General features: G+C 47.5%; 3 protein-coding genes across 3 annotated transcripts; 2 read left to right on the top strand and 1 right to left on the bottom strand.

Moving 5' to 3' along the window:
- Positions 1-1,491: 1,491 nt before the first annotated feature.
- LOC311235459 (uncharacterized protein) lies at positions 1,492-4,917 on the top strand (the record flags this gene model as incomplete). Its single annotated transcript, XM_084322920.1, has 3 exons — positions 1,492-1,630; positions 1,779-2,108; positions 3,902-4,917. Exons 2-3 carry the CDS (start codon positions 1,919-1,921, stop codon positions 4,915-4,917), a joined length of 1,206 nt encoding a protein of 401 aa, XP_084179046.1. The 5' UTR covers positions 1,492-1,630; positions 1,779-1,918.
- A 4,891-nt stretch (positions 4,918-9,808) lies between these two features.
- prdx4 (peroxiredoxin 4) lies at positions 9,809-11,596 on the bottom strand. The gene is made up of 3 exons (XM_084322824.1): positions 11,377-11,596; positions 11,012-11,208; positions 9,809-10,265 (listed from the first exon to the last, which is right to left on the bottom strand). Exons 1-3 carry the CDS (start codon positions 11,570-11,572, stop codon positions 9,882-9,884), a joined length of 777 nt encoding a protein of 258 aa, XP_084178950.1. The 5' UTR covers positions 11,573-11,596; the 3' UTR covers positions 9,809-9,881.
- An 814-nt stretch (positions 11,597-12,410) lies between these two features.
- Positions 12,411-15,611, top strand: LOC311235458 (uncharacterized protein; the record flags this gene model as incomplete). Its single annotated transcript, XM_084322919.1, has 2 exons — positions 12,411-12,893; positions 14,599-15,611. The coding sequence occupies exons 1-2, from the start codon at positions 12,698-12,700 to the stop codon at positions 15,609-15,611; spliced, it is 1,209 nt and encodes a 402-aa protein (XP_084179045.1). The 5' UTR covers positions 12,411-12,697.
- Between the last annotated feature and the right edge of the window lie 1,369 nt (positions 15,612-16,980).

Raw genomic sequence — 16,980 nt, 5'->3', positions numbered from 1 at the left:
TCAATTTCTTTGGTTGAAAATGTTTTACCAAGATTCTAAAACGACATTTACTATTCTCCTGCATAACATTTCTGGGAAGAGAGTTGCATTACTGCATATACCACAGAACACAACAGTTCGCTTCATTGCATTCAACCTCACTTTTGGAAGTGTAAAACCTCATGCAGGAGCATGTCTGGTGGAATGGTTGTGTCTGTCAAGACTTTCCCTCATTTACATGTACATTGAGTACATACAGAGATAAGCAATCATAAATACAGCATATAAAATCACAACGATAAGCAAGGATAACAAATAACTTAAAACATGTACAACTTGATCGACTATGACTAGTCATCAAGGTCTTAAATTCTGCAACGGGGGAGAATCTCGAGCTTTAAGGACAGTTCGAGTTAATTCCACGAGCTAGGGGCATCATAGCAAAATGCAGATTTACCCTGTTCAGAGCAAACTCTGGTGACCTTAAGGACCAACAGTCACTAGAACGTGTTCCAACATTCCATCCCAATAATGATGTAGTATAAGGAGGTAACTTACCAATAATGATGTAGTATAAGGAGGTAGCTTACCAATAATGTAGTATAAGGAGGTAGCTTACCAATAATGATGTAGTATAAGGAGGTAGCTTACCAATAATGATGTAGTATAAGGAGATGGCTTACCAAATACCAATAATGATGTAGTATAAGGAGCTAGCTTACCAATAATGATGTAGTATAAGGAGCTAGCTTACCAATAACGATGTAGTATAAGGAGGTAGCTTACCAATAATGTAGTATAAGGAGGTAGCTTACTAATATGGGCCTTAAAAATGGAGGACCAACCAACCTCAAAGGACACAGTGATGAGTGTTGTATCTATCATTAGTGATGAATCTGAGGGCACTGATGAGTGTCGTATATATCATTATGTGAGGACACAGTGATGAATGTTGTATCTATCATTAGTGATTAATCTGAGGACACTGATGAGTGTCGTATCTATCATTAGTGATAAATCTGAGGGCAGAGTCCAATGATTTAAGAGTTGACGCTGCAGCCTATAGATTACATCACTGTAGTCTAAGACTGATATGAAAACTGCTTCAACAACTCTTCCTACTAATCAAATGAAAGCTGATTCCGTTTCTGTACAGGAAGACAAGGTTTCTGACAAGGTTTTTCGCATGGAATTTAAATGTAAATATCTCATCGAGCCACTCACCAAGATGTTTATAATAATCAGTGATATTCAGCAAGCTTCTAATCATATTCAGTAAATGAAAGCCAGCACTACCTCCCCAGCCCACTAGAGGGCGGCAGAGTATTGAACACGTGGGTCTTTCGCAGCACGAGGAAGAAGACGTCCGGGCTGTTGTTGCCCGGTCGCTGCTGATCTGGAATACGTTTAGCAAATCCTCCACTCGGGGGTTCACGGTCTTGAAGGGGACGGGGAAGCTGATCCCAAGTCAGCGGTCAAATTCCAACCGGGAGCAGGAAAATAACACGGAAGTGTTTTTGGTCTGTGTGGAAACATTATGGTTATATGATTGACAAAAACAAATTAGGCATTTATTTTTATTTTTATGTATCCCTCTTTTCTGAAGGAAGTGGTTTAGCGACGCAGAGGTTTCGTTTAGGACGAGGACGAGGTAGGAGACATTTGACTGGGAAAAGAAAATAAATACGATAGAATTCCATTGACGACGTTATATAGCAAAAGCTCAACACCTCGCCTGCAATCCAGATAATAACACAACAACATTCTAGCCAAACTAACCCCTTTCTCACTTGTTGCAGTTTGTTGAAGTTTCAAGATGTTGGACATGACACCTTATCATCGCGTTTCCATCCAGAGATCCATGTAGCAGAGAGGTCAACATTTTTGGCGTCGTTTTGTTGTAAGACTTTCTCTCGATATCGAAAGAAGGATCATCATCATGTCGAAGCTGGAGCGTCTGAACGCCCGGGTGGCCAAGCTGCTGTCGGTGGCTGTGCATGAGGTGCTGGAGGTGGTGAAGGAGACTGTGTCCGAGTACCAGGAGAAAACCGCCAGGACGCAGAGAGAGAACGAGAGTCTGAAGAGGAGGCTGCAGGAGCTGCAGGACAAGATGCTCCGAGACAGCTGTGGTGAGACCTCCTGCATGATGGATTGATTGAAAAGTGTATTAATCCACTATGAATTGAAAATGGGGGACCCTGATGTAAACAAGACAAACGTCTTTCTCTGGTCTGCATCCCCTTAACAATTGTGTGTATTGAGCCGTACTGTATTTGTACCCATTCTGCAATCTGTTAATAAAGTTTTCATTCATTCAACAGATTGCAGAATGGGTACAGTACAGTACAGCTCAATACACTTGGTTGGTTGGGGATGCAGACCAGAGAAAGACTTTCGTCTCGTTTACATCAGGGTCCCCCATTTTCAATTCATCATAACATATATGACATACACAACATACAGATAGACAGTAGTACTGCTACATCTATACATTTATGACATACCAGATTTGCAAATACAGTACTGTTTGTGATACAAAAAGAGTCTATAAAAGAGAGTATACATTTGACGTAGAAACTGTACATTGGAGGAGGTTGGGTAGGTGGGGTGGGGGTGGGGGGTTGGGTTGGGTAGGCGGGGTCGGGTGGGGGAAACTACAACTGTACAGTACTGTACTGTAGTCTACCCGTATCTCTGTATGATAGCATGTACAATAGTGCTGTATACATTTATATTTACAGCATATATATACATATCTGTCTGAATATACATCCTGCATATTATAATCCTTCTATATACCTACTTTTTATACACCTACATATAATGATCTATGATAGCATGTACAATAATGCTGTATACTGTATATATATTTTTTTTTATTATTCTTACTGTATATATCTTATCTACATATCCCTTACCTACTCTTGCTAGTTACGCTGTTGGCCAGGATGACTTACTACCATAGTGTCTTTATACCTGTTTAACACATACATCCCACATTAGCACTATTACTCAGTAGTACTAACTTGTATATGTTATACCCAGTTTAATCACCTGTACATTGTATATTACTATTGCCACTTTACTGTTACATTTGCACTCTGGTTGGATGCCAAACTTCTTTTAGTTGTACTGTACTTCATATGATGACTATGTTCAGCCTGGCTGGGGCTAGTCATGGTCTAGCATGGTATGGTTGGGTTGGGTTTGTGTCTCCATTGCGTTGCTAGGCAACCTTTCAAAATTCACACCAGCAGCAACTGTAAAAGCTAAACCATTGATGATCGATCCAACTGTCTCAGCCAGGGTCCACCTAGGTTTGTCCAGGTTCTAAAGACAATGGAGACACTCGCTGTGTGCCAGACAGGCCACAGCACGGCAAAACCCTGGCTAGTGGAGACGAGGCCACAGCACGGCTAAACCCTGGCTAGTGGAGATGAGGCCACAGCACGGCTAAACCCTGGCTAGTGGAGACGAGGCCACAGCACGGCTAAACCCTGGCTAGTGGAGACGAGGCCACAGCACGGCTAAACCCTGGCTAGTGGAGATGAGGCCACAGCACGGCTAAACCCTGGCTAGTGGAGATGAGGCCACTGTACGGCTAAACCCTGGCTAGTGGAGACGAGGCCACAGCACGGCTAAACCCTGGCTAGTGGAGACGAGGCCACAGCACGGCTAAACCCTGGCTAGTGGAGACAAGGCCACAGCACGGCTAAACCCTGGCTAGTGGAGACGAGGCCACAGCACGGCTAAACCCTGGCTAGTGGAGACGAGGCCACAGCACGGCTAAACCCTGGCTAGTGGAGACGAGGCCACAGCACGGCTAAACCCTGGCTAGTGGAGACAAGGCATTCGTTTCAGAGATGTTCTTTATAGGCCTATTTTCTGGCATGTATGCTTCATCACTTTTGTAATTTTGCAGGATTGATGCCAGTGGCTGCTCCTCCCCCCAAGGAGAAAGCCCAGGTGTGTGTCATCAAGCAGGAGGAGGACCGATCCCTGGGAGACGACATCGAGATCATCCCCTCGTCTGATGACGACGACGTTGCAGTGATCGCCTCCTCGGAGCCGTCGACGGTCCTCGCCTTCGAGGTGTCCGTCAGAGTTCAGTCACCCGCCTTCCCCCCCCTCAGCCCCAAAAGAGGCACCTGTTCTAACGCGGGGAACGGTCACTTCGACGACCCCAGGACTCCCAAAGCGGAGCCCCACGACGCGCTCATAAGCCCACTTTCGGCCTTGATCTTTGAGAACGGCTCCCGCCCCGCCTCTCACCCCGCCGCTCACCCCGCCGCTCACCCCGCCTCTCACCCCGCCTCTCACCCCCTGCTCGTGCCGGAGGAGATCAAGACGGAGCCTCACCTGGAGGATTACACCGCGCACTTCTACGAGGCGGCGGGGACGAGCGGCGCCTCCTTGGGCATGCTGAACCCGGACCCCCTGCAGGCCAACCTGGGACCCTACTTCGGCTCGCGGGCCTACTTCGACCCCAACCAGAACCTCGGCGAAGCCCTGGCGGTGGACGACCACGCCGCCTCGCTGCTCTCCAGCATATTCAACGCCGGCGGCGGCGACGACGGGGTGGAGAAGCAGGACGGCGTCCTCCCGATGAACAGGAAGGGTTTAGGGGACGCGGTGGGGGGCGTGGGCGGGGGCTTGAGGACGTTCCACCAGAGACACCTGAGCAGGGAGAAGCGCTACTGCTGCACGCTCTGCGGACGCGCCTTCAGGCACGCCGGGGACTTCAAGAAGCACAACCGGGTGCACACGGGCGAGAAGCCCTACTGCTGCCTGGTGTGCGGGAAGCGCTTCAGCCAGTCGGGCTACCTGAAGATACACCAGCGCTACCACACCGGGGAGCGGCCGTACGGATGCGCGCAGTGCGGCAAGCGCTTCAGCCACTCGAGTAACTTCAAGAAGCACCAGCTCACTCACCTGTGACGACAAGGCACGCTGTCGTGGAAGTCACGCGTTGTTGTTGTTGTTGTTGTCGTCACTGGCCCCCGGGGACCGTACAGTGGATGTGTGAACGTATCTCTCTGTCTCTCTCTCTCTGTCTCTCTCTCTCTGTCTCTTTCTCTCTCTCTCTCTCTGTCTCTTTCTCTTTCTCTGTCTCTTTCTTTCTCTCTCTCTCTCTGTTCTCACTCTGCTCTCTCTTTCTCTCTCTCTGTCTCACTCTCTGCTCTCTCTCTGCTCTCTCTGTCTCACTCTCTCTGCTCTCTCTGCTCTCACTCTCTCTCTGCTCTCTCTCTGCTCTCACTCTGCTCTCTGCTCCCCCCTCTCTCTCTGTCTCTCTCTGTCTCACTCTCTCTGCTCTCTCTCTCCGTCTCTCTGCTCTCTCTGCCTCTCTCTCTCTCTCTCTCTCTCTCTCTCACTCTCTCTCTCTCTCTCTCTCTCTCTCTCTCTGCTCTCACTCTGCTCTCTGCTCCCCCCTCTCTCTCCGTCTCTCTGCTCTCTCTGCCTCTCTCTCTCTCTCTCTCTCTCTCTCTCTCTCTCTCTCTCTCTCTCTCTCTCTCTCTCTCTCTCTCTCTCTCTCTCTCCAGAAACTAGATGAATCAGAGAGAGAACCCTATGGTTTGTGAAGTAACCTGGGTGTAGAATCTGGGGCCTTGACGTAGGCCCATGAAATGTTTGAGTGAGCTCTTACACCCAAGTTTGATTGATTGATTGATTGAAAACTTTATTAACAGATTGCAGAATGGGTACAATACAGTACGGCTCAATACACGCAATTGTTAAGGGGATGCAGCAGACCAGAGAAAGACTTTCGTCTTGTTTACATCAGGGTCCCCCATTTTCAATTCATCATAACATTTATGACATACATACACGACATACAGTACTGTTACATCCAGACATTTATGACATACAAGATATACAAATATGCAGTACTGTTTAAGAGACAGCGTTTCTAAAAGAGAATATATACATTTGAGGGGGAATAAACTGTACATTGGAGGGGGTTGGCTGGCTCTGGTTCAGAGCCATTAGGAATACTGGTGCTGTTTGTGTGTGAGGACTCAGTTTAACATGTCATGGCTGTTTGTATGTGAGGACTCAGTTTAACATGTCATGGCTGTTTGTGTGTGAGGACTCAGTTTAACATGTCATGGCTATTTGTGTGTGAGGACTCAGTTTAACATGTCATGGCTGTTTGTGTGTGAGGACTCAGTTTAACATGTCATGGCTGTTTGTGTGTGAGGACTCAGTTTAACATGTCATGGCTGTTTGTGTGTGAGGACTCAGTTTAACATGTCATGGCTGTTTGTGTCAATTCCTTGTTTATTTGCCTATGGAGCAAACCCAGGTTTTAGAATCTGAATTGTAAGATTCAGATTTCTACGTTTCTGAATTCTTATTTCTAGCTTCAGGAGAGTGCATGTTCACAAATACTGATTATGACCTGGCCCGGGGCACTGAGATAAGATTAAATATTATAGGTCCCTCGTTTTTATCTTTTCAACAATGTTATACAATGTCCTTGAATCTGTGGAACGTGCTTTTCCCCCGAAGAAACTAGTCCATCTAATTTTCATAATTTATTTTAGCCTTGTGTTGAATGGTCTGTTTTTAGAGTGTGAAGTTTCAAATTGGCAATGGCTGCGACCTTTTTGTGATAGGCCACTCCCACTGCCACGCCCCCTTTCAGCCGTTTTGGATGAACATACACACACACCCTCGACCTCCAGGTCAAATTTTATCCTCTTGGGGGCGAAACCTGTGGACGCTAGAGGGTGGAGACATTTTTGTGGACCAACCGACTGACCTATAGAGCTGCTGGTCGCAGCTGAAAAAAGAAAAAAACAGTGGCCAGAATGTTTTTTTTTATTAAAAACAAACTAAACAAAAAATCATAACAATACAGATGAAATACCAATAAAAATTAAGACTTGAGGTCTTGTTGTTTTTAATGATCGAGTGCTTAATGTTTTATACTTTTTCAAGACTGCTGGCCGCCTGAATACTTTCGACAACAAATGTTTGTTTCCGCGTCTCTGATTGGCCATGCGCGTTTCTGGTCATGTGACATGTGCGCCAATCGTGGGGCCGCAAGTTTCTACAGGCGCTTTTTCGAAGTTGGTTAAGGTTAGAGTTTGTCTTAGAGCATGGCGATAGAACGCCTGCCCTGATTCTCAAGTTCTTTCGACGGTTAAGCTTAGGCACTCTTTCGAAGTTGGTTAAGGTTAGAGTTTGTCTTAGAGCATGGCGATAGAACGCCAGGTAGTTTGCAGGCTGTTAGACCCGGAAATAGGTGCAGAACTTGCTGTCCCACGATTGGCGCACATGTCGCATGACCTGGCCAATCAGGGCGCAAAACTCGAACGCGGAAACAAACATTTGTTGTCGGAAGTATACACGCGTCCTGGCCGGGCACCCAGTGTGATGCAGCGTCGGCAACCTTTGCTTTTCCTCTGGAATAACAGTCTGTTTGTGATGAAGAGGAAGGTGACGGCATCAGACTGAGCCACTGAGCCACCAAAGACGTCCGGGTACCTCACTAGAACAAGTCTTCACTACCGTGTCTCCGTGTATATTTAGAGGCTATAAGATCAGACTTCTTGAACCCGTTACTTTGTGGGTTTGTGATGACGAGCTAGCCGGTATGCAGTATGAAGAACAGCATTGGTTGTGTAATGAGAGAGGGCTCTGCTGACCCAACATCATTGGTTAAGAGGTAGGGCTAGCTTACCTTTGTAAACATACTGGTGGTCTGGGAAGGTGCTTGAGTGGGCGGAGCCAGACGGAGCATGGGGAGTGAAGGGGGAGGGGCACGATGACTCGTGTAGAACTAGGTTGTTAAAAACTTTTTATGGGAGGTACATTTTTATGTTGATCCTCATTTGTTTCAGATCGTGTAATTATTTGATTTGTTTTATTCATTCCATTGTAATGATGTTTATCAAATAAATATTTACTGGGTTCTTCCCACCCTGGGCCTGATGCTGATTTGTGATCTGTGATCTAATGATAAGATATGTGGCCTGTTGCTCAGCTCAGTTCTAACAGGATAGATACCGTGGGTGGCCACCGTGGTATATCTCCAGACGGAACCAAGCCGTGATTATAAACTATTTTTCAGAGCCCTAATCTGTCATTGACCATCATACACATGTTGGGGGTTATATCCATACACTCTTGAAGAATTATAAATTATAATGTATTTTTCTTTTTTAATAAAGATGTACCTTCTTGACCATCCCAACTCAAAATGTAACACTAGGTGAAGTGTGTTCACAAAACATCACAAATGTAAACTTTCAACGGCTTGAAAATGCATTTGACCCTTTCACTACCACACTACAGATGGTTAACCCTTTCACTACCACACTACAGAAGGTTAACCTTTCACTACCACACTACAGAAGGTTAACCTTTCACTACCACACTACAGAAGGTTAACCCTTTCACTACCACACTACAGAACGTTAACCTTTCACTACCACACTACAGAATGTTAACCCTTTCACTACCACACTACAGAACGTTAACCTTTCACTACCACACTACAGAAGGTTAACCTTTCACTACCACACTACAGAAGGTTAACCTTTCACTACCACACTGCAGAATGTTAACCCTTTCACTACCACACTGCAGAATGTTAACCCTTTCACTACCACACTACAGAACGTTAACCTTTCACTACCACACTACAGAAGGTTAACCTTTCACTACCACACTACAGACAGTTAACCTTTCACTACCACACTACAGAAGGTTAACCTTTCACTACAGAAGGTTAACCCTTTCACTACCACACTACAGACTGTTAACAGACAGGGAGGGGGGGCGCCATTTTCTCAGGAGGTAGAGCGGTCGTCTGGTATCCAGAAGGTTCCCGGTTCGATTCTGGCTCCTCCAGTGTCTTAACTTAACCCTAACTGCTCCCGATGAGCAGGTTGGCACCTTGCATGGTCGCCTCCGCCATCGGTGTGTGAGTGAATGGGTGAATGTGAGGCATAAGTTGTAAATTGCTTTGTATAAAAGCACTATATAAAGTCCTTTAGTTTCTGAGACGGGGAGGGTTACACGCATCCAAACGCAGAGCTGGGAGACGCCCAGTACCACCAGTCACGTAGCTGCTCCACTGGAGCAGTTGGCAGTTCGTTGCCTTGCTCAAGAGCACTAAAGAGGGCACCTTTTTGGGCTTGATTTCCTGCTAAACAAAAATGTAGATTCTTTCTACACCTAGTTACCAGACATCAGCAGGTACTGTAGGAGTGATTCCAAATAAGGACATTGTGCCTTCAGTTGTATTTAACCATATGGACATGTGTTCGTCAGGTTAACTCGGGGCAAGAAAGCAGCCTGGCAGTTGAACATATCGATGGCCGAAGAGCAAAACCTCCCATTTTGAAAAATGCAAACTAAAACATGTTGCTTTCTTGCAGAATGCCATTTCTTAAGGATACCCAATACAATGTTTTTGGACCATTACTACAGTATATGATGCGTTTATACCGACCAGGTATTCGTGCCTCTCAAAGTTCAGATAGGTTCCCCCCCCCCCCCACACTGCAGAAAGGAGGTTTTGCTCTTCAGCCATCAATATGCAAATATCCCTATTTAATATGTCATAGAAATTTGTGAGGGACATATACCATCTTTCCCTGATATTCCTTGAGAACATTATGCTTTCGTTTCTCCTGTATGGAATACATTTATCAAATTCCCATGATACTCCATAAAGCCAGTGCATAACCTGTGAGAAGAACCTCGTCTGGCAGATCTGCAGGATGTATGCAGATTGCAGACCAGACATTCACATCATCCTATATACAGTATGCAATAACTATACAGTAACAACCACCAACAAACCAAAGACACATTCTTTTTTTAGGAAAACAATTTTATTTGAGCGGTGGTTTTCACAGACGCACGTTTTCAAAACACGACGGAACAGATCAGTTGAGCTTGTCGAAGTACTTGAGTTTCCCCGAGGGGTCCGGGATGATGGTGTCGCTGCCCGGCTTCCAGCCCGCGGGGCACACCTCGCCGTGCTTGTCGGTGTACTGGAAGGCCTGCACCAGCCGCAGGGTCTCGTCCACGGAGCGCCCCACCGGCAGGTCGTTCATGGTGATCTGCCGCAGGACACCCTTGTCGTCGATGATGAAGAGGCCCCTGAGCGTGTGGCCCTGGTCCTCCAGGAACACACCGTAGTCCTTGGAGATGTGGTGCGTGAGGTCGGAGAGCAGCGGGATCTTCATGGTGCCCAGGCCGCCCTGCTTCCTCGCCGTGTTGATCCAGGCCAGGTGGGTGAACTGCGAGTCCACGGAGCAGGCGACCACCTGAATGAATGAATGAAAAACTTTATTTAACAGATTGCAGAATGGGTACAATACAGTACGGCTCAATACACACAATTGTTTTTTTTTGTTTTGATCCACTTTTTCTCCCATTTTCTATTTTTCTCCCATCCCAATTTTCATATCGTCCAATTCAACCCTCCCCTGTCTTCGAACGTTGTTTCTTGCCTCCCACAAGCCGGCTGCAATGTGGACTAAGTCATACATAGCACAAGTCCCCTCCGATAGTCGAGGTAACAGCCGTCGCATCTTTTCACCTGCGCAGCTCGATCTTTCAGCGTCGGGGGTCTGCGCTTTGGAGGGGCCCCGCCCCCGTCGCTTCCTGATTCTACTGCGCAGGCGCACCAACCGACCTGTAGGAGTCGCTGTCCACAACGCCCGATCCCCACCCTTCAGTTTCCCTCCCCGTAATACGGCCAATGTGTATTACTGTGGACGACCAGCTAAACTGAAAGCAATGTGGAGAGCGGGGCTCGAACAGGAGGCATCCTGTTCGAGCCTAGTCTCCAGCATTCGTTGCGAGCGCCTTGCCCACTGCGCCACGTAGCCGCGCCAATACACACAATTGTTAAGGGGATGCAGACCCCCATTTTCAATTCATAGTGACATTTATGACATACACAACATACATGACATCATGACATTTATGGCATAGGGACATACATGACATACAGGTATATAGTACTGTTACATTTGTGACATATATATATATATATATACATACATACCTCCGCGTTGATCGAGCGGAACTCGTCCACACGGTCGCTGAACGCGATGATCTCGGTGGGGCAGACGAACGTGAAGTCCAGCGGGTAGAAGAAGAAGACCAGGTACTTCCCCCGGTAGTCGGAGAGCTTCAGCTCCTTGAATTCGCCGCCGATGACAGCTGTTCCCTCCCAGTGAGGCGCCTGCTTGGAGATCTTGGCTGAATGGATGGATGAATGAATGAAAACTTAATTCAACAGATTGCAGAATGGGGTACAATACTGTACAGCTCAATACACACAATTGTTAAGGGGATGCAGACCAGAGAAAGACGTTTTTCTTGTTTACATCAGGGTCCCCCATTTTCAATTCATAGTGAAAAAGTCACCTTTGCTGAGGTGCAGCGAGTGGTCGGACACGGGGGACCGGAACGCCTCGCCGGGATAGACGTGTCCCCCGGCGTAGTTGTGGCACTCTTCTTTCCCGTTCCCCCCGTCGTGCGCGGCGGAGCTGTACCGGGTCCCGGCGACCAGCAGAAGGGTGCAGAACTTCAACATCTTCACTGAGGGCTGCGTGGCGTCCATTCTGCAGCAGGCCTGTTTGACAGCGCGTCGTCAGGAGTCCAGGAGCCAATCAGAAAGCATCACGTTAACGTCAAATGATTGGGTGCGTTCTTTATAACGACCGGGGGGAGGGTGGTCTGTCACGTGACCTAGACGGACCGGTAGTAGGGGTGGGTAGAATGAGTAGAAATTGATATATTTCCGACTCCATGGTAAGAAGAACCGATATTCTTCACGCACCATTGTCGAGAACATGGAAACTATATGGATACACGACATGTTAATACAATACATTAAGTAAAATGTTTGTAACAGTCACCATTAAACATTTTCTGTAATATTCCTATACTACTACTACTAATAATACTACTAATAATAATAATAATAATAATAATAATAATAATAATAATAATAATAATAATAATAATAATAATAATAATAATATGTATGTACATCAGCGTTCACATTCTGACCTAAAAATAATTTCGAATAATACTGGACATCTGAACACCACCAAGGGAAGCCTAATAAGCAATGAACGCAAGTACGCGAATAAACACCGCCGGGTCACCCGGTACCATTACAGAACGCACCCAGACCCTTCGTCACGTGACACAGCCAAACGTATTTTTATCATTTAACTTTTTTTGTTTGACTAAATAAATGTAAAAATAAGTAAGTTACTATGTCGATACCGGAGAACGGTTTAAAAAAATCAACGGCTTAAAAATCATATTTTTTTTTAATTGTAATCTTAATTTTCGCCTGAGCCTCGAGAAAGCACTTCCGAAATCAGAGGGGGGCTACGGAAGTGACGTCAGGTAGCTAGATCAAAACACTCCTCGAGTCATCATAAAATATGACAAAAGTAGGACTGCTAGCGGATCTATTGATTTGCTATAGGCCATTTTTATTGCTTTCTTAAAAACTCCGGGATTTCACGTTCCGTGGTCTCACTTCATCAACGCTATAGCTAACGGTTAGCTAACGTCCGTTAGTTATCGGTTTCCTCTCGAATACTTCCTAGCGTCACACATAGCCAGCAATAAGCTTTTTGTGATCCTGCATCCATTTCGCTACATGTGTCCCGAGTGTCTTCAACAGATCTGTTGAACCTGCTAGCTGCACATCATCATCATCATCATCATGTCGAAGCTGGAGCGTCTGAACGCCCGGGTGGCCAAGCTGCTGTCGGTGGCTGTGCATGAGGTGCTGGAGGTGGTGAAGGAGACGGTGTCCGAGTACCAGGAGAAAACCGCCAGGACGCAGAGAGAGAACGAGAGTCTGAAGAGGAGGCTGCAGGAGCTGCAGGACAAGATCAATCGAGACAACAACAATGGGGGTGAGTCATAAATGTATAGATGTAGCAGTACTGTCTATCTGTATGTTGTTGTGTATGTCATATATGTTATGATGAATTGAAAATGGGGGACCCTGATGTAAACAAGACTAAAGTCTTTCTCTGGTATGCATCCCCCTTAACAATTGTGTGTATTGAGCTGTACTGTATTATACCCATTCTGCAATCTGTTAATAAAGTTTTCAATCAATCAAAGCTGTCGTTACGTCAGTCGTCATCTCTGTCTGTTGTTGTAAGCAGATAGAAGAAGGCATATTATTAATCATAACATTACATCATCATCCTACTGAATTAAGTAATGGGGGCCTTGTACTGAATGTGTGTGTGTGTAGTTCTCTTTCCTCCAGCGTGGCTGCCTGTAACCACCTTCAAAAGATATTCCCTCATTTCTGAGCAGTGGTAAGAGTAGGGAAAACATGGTATTACTGTTTTTTTTTTTTTTTTTATCAACTTTTTCTCCCATTTTCTATATTTTCTCCCATCCCAATTTCGTATCATCCAATTCAACCCTCCCCTGTCACAAACGCTGTTTCTTGCCTCCCACAAGCCGGCTCCCTCCCATCCCCCAAATTCCCTCCCCCGAGGGTGCTTCCTGAAGCTCACTGACTTTCGACATAAATGAACATTGCATCAACAAATGTGCTTTGTTTTGTATTAATTTAGGGTTGTGCCATTATTATTATGCAAAGATAATAATTGTGATTAATTCTGTAATGAGTTGTGTGTTTCTAGCATCCTTGACACCCAAGGACAACGATGGAAATAAGTCAAGAGGCTTTTACGTTTCAATCCTTGACAGCAATGTAAGCTGGAGTAATGATCTGTTTATGTTGTGGAGTCTAAATAAAAACCTGAAACCTGAAACCTGGACTAAGTCATGATAGCACAAGTCCCCTCCGGTACTTGAGGTAACAGCAGTCGCATCTTTTCACCTGCGCAGCTCGATCTCTCAGTGGCGAGGAGTAACGCGTGGGAGGCTCACGCTGCCCCCGACAGTTCCTGATTCTACTGCGCAGGCGCACCAACCGACCTGTAGGAGTCGCTGTCCACAACGATCCCCACCCATCAGTTTCCCACCCCCTAATACGGCCAATTGTATTAGTATGGACGGCCAGCTAAACTGAAAGCAATGTGGAGCGCTGGGCTCGAACAGGCAAGCCCAGCGTCTCCGTCATTCGTGGCGAGCGCCTTGCCCACTACGCCCAACATGGTATTACTGTTATACTGTGACTTGTTGACTAGATCCAGTAATAAGACACCCATATTATTATGTTTTTGTTCATATATTTCTCACATCAACACATAGCAATTGTTATTTTGCACATAGCAACCGTTGTCTTTTCCATTGTTGCCACGTACAAACCATTGATTGCTATTGTAAACTACTAACGATGTCGGTCACAGTCAACCAGCAGCACCTGCTAATGGGTCCGACCCTTTAGCTCAGCTGGTTAGTGCGGCCGCCTGTGGATCCTATGGTCCCAGGTTCAAATCCACTCGGTTACACAATGTTACAGGCAGCGCCATGCTGGAAGAAAAAGAGAACTACACAAACATTCCGTGCGAGGTCGAGGCCTGTATCGAGCGGCAGTTTAATTTGATCTGTCTCTCTCTATCTGTCTCTGTATCTCTCTCTCTCTCTCTATCTGTCTCTGTATCTCTCTGTCTCTCTCTCTCTCGTTTACAGACGACAAGCACTTCCCTCCCCACTCCTCTTCCATGCACACCAAGCAGGACGAGCTGCTGCAGGAGGCCCTGATGCAGGACGCGGACTTCGAGAGCGACACCGAGTTCAAGCCGGAGCTGCTCCAGGCGCTGAGCCACGGCCTCCTGCGGAAGGCGGAGCTGGAGGACGCCTCGGCGGAGCTGGAGGACGACACGGCGGACGACTCGGAGACGGCCGAGTGCAGCATCACGCTGGCGCTGGCCGACCACGGGGAGTTCCCCGAGAGGCTGTCGAACGTCACCAACGCGGCCGTGACCGTCTACATGACCCACTCGCTGCACGACACCGCCGACCTGGACGACGACGCCGCCACGGGGGGGCAGGCGAAGTCCGTCCCGATGCTCCGGAGCGGCGGCGGCCTGAGCTCCCCCCCCGCTCTTCTGGTCCCCATGGTCAAGACCGAGCCAGAGCTCCTCGAGTGCGCCTCCTTGCACGGACACATGGGCGAGGGGGGCGACCTGTTCGACTGCGGCGACCTGGCGGGGAGCGACGGCGGCGTCCACGGCGGCGACCGGGCCGACGGCAACAACATTGCGCCGTCGTCCATCCCGGGCATCCCCGGCCTGGTGCACTACATCAACGCCGACGGCCTCAGCACCTTCGTGGACTCCTTCCCGTTCGAGTGTCACCCGGAGCTGGTGCAGGACATGCGGAGGGCGGGCGCGGGGGGGGCGGCGGGGGCCGGTGCGGCTGGGGGCGGGAACCGGCAGGACGAGAGCCACAGCTGCGTGGTGTGCGGCAAGACCTTCAGCCGCATCGGCAACCTGCGGATCCACCAGCGCTGCCACACGGGGGAGAAGCCGTACTGCTGCCTCCACTGCGGCCGGCGCTTCAGCCACGCGGGTAACCTCCAGAAGCACAAGCGGGTCCACACGGGGGAGCGGCCCTACGGCTGTCAGCAGTGCGGCAAGAAGTTCAGCCAGTCCAGTCATCTGAAGAAGCACCAGAGGATCCACATCGTCAGACGCTGCTGAGGGAAGACTAGTCTGTATGTCTTCTGTACAGTCTGCTGAGGGAAGACGGTCTGTATGTCTCTGTACAGTCTGCTGAGGGAAGGCAGTCTGTATGTCTCTGTACAGTCTGCTGAGGGAAGACAGTCTGTATGTCTCTGTACAGTCTGCTGAGGGAAGACAGTCTCTCGTTGATGCTTTGAACGAAAGTGGCGTTTTGACGATTTTTTTTTTTTTTTAAACCTGAATCCTGTCGTTCTGTAGTGAGGAAGGGTGTAAACTGGTAAATGGTGCATTTTATATAACAGCTTTTTATCCAAAGCGCTTTACAATTTTGTTCCTCACATTTTACCCACTCACTCACACATTCACACTCCAACGGCGGAGGCGAGGCGCTGCCAACCTGCTCATCGGGAGCAGTTAGGGGTTAAGTCAAGTGTCTTGGTCAAGGACCCTTCGTTTGGACACGCTGCCCGGGAGGAGTGGGGAAACGAACAGGGGAACCTCTGGGATTACCGGATGGCTGCTCCCTACCTCCCGAGCCACTGTTGCCCCCTCAAGGAACGTGCTAAGAGGGGGCGACCTCTTGTGACCTGGAGATGCTATTTCCTCAACCGTTTCTTCGACGTTTCCTGGAGTCGGGCCGACTGCAGTTGAGAACGGTTGGTTGAGGAGAGCGGCTGCAAGTTCACTCAACCAGTGGTGGAGTTTCTCAGGGGTGAGAGAATCGGATGTTGAATAAAAAAAAAAAACGTACATTTTACGTTACGTTATATCATGTGTCCTCCTCGCAACAGAACGATTGAACGCGGGTTAAAAATAGCCAAAATGCCCCATTTAACCTCCGAGAGTTGTTTCATTTAAGGAGCAACGTCCCGGTTGTTTTATCACGAGCGATGGGGCTTCTTTTCTTCTTCTTCAAAGCACCTCTACTGCTCCTTTCTGTTGACAGTTTCTCACCATGGAGTCTTTGTTCTCTCGATCTCCTGTGTCGATGGTTTGAGTCTCCGACTCTCCGTCAGACGCTGATGACTGATGCCGGTCTACTGGGGACCGGTTCGCCTTCCGCCCCCTCGGCGTGTTCTGTGTAGTTCTGTTCGTCTCTGGCTCTTTAACATCTCTTGTTGACTCTCCTGTAGATATTGTCGTTATGTAAATAGGATTCCTGTACTCAAACGTGTGTTTCTATTTCTTTTCATTGTTTTTTTCTCTTTTTATTTTATTGTTACTTTGATTTTTATTTCTCCTTCTTTTCATGATCTTGCCGTGTAGTGCCGTGTTGACAATAACATAATTATTACCCCTTCCCCCCGGTGGTAATAAAGTTCTCTCATCTTAAAGGCGCTAGTGTATTATTATGAATTCTATTGGTGAGGTTTTCCATCTCTGGTTT

This window comes from Notolepis coatsorum, assembly GCF_963971535.1.
Source record: "Notolepis coatsorum genome assembly, chromosome: 10".
In the NCBI taxonomy this organism is placed as follows: Eukaryota; Metazoa; Chordata; class Actinopteri; order Aulopiformes; family Paralepididae; genus Notolepis; species Notolepis coatsorum.
This window is presented reverse-complemented; position numbering and strand designations above follow the sequence as displayed.

Bases quoted from the DNA above. Each gene is read 5' to 3' on its own strand.
- prdx4 (XM_084322824.1), bottom strand. From the start codon at position 11,572: ATGGACGCCACGCAGCCCTCAGTGAAGATGTTGAAGTTCTGCACCCTT. The intron at 11,209-11,376 runs GTGACTTTTTCA...CCATCCATTCAG, and splicing joins CTCGCTGCACCTCAGCAAAG to CCAAGATCTCCAAGCAGGCG. The intron at 10,266-11,011 runs GTATGTATGTAT...TCATTCATTCAG, and splicing joins TCCGCTCGATCAACGCGGAG to GTGGTCGCCTGCTCCGTGGA.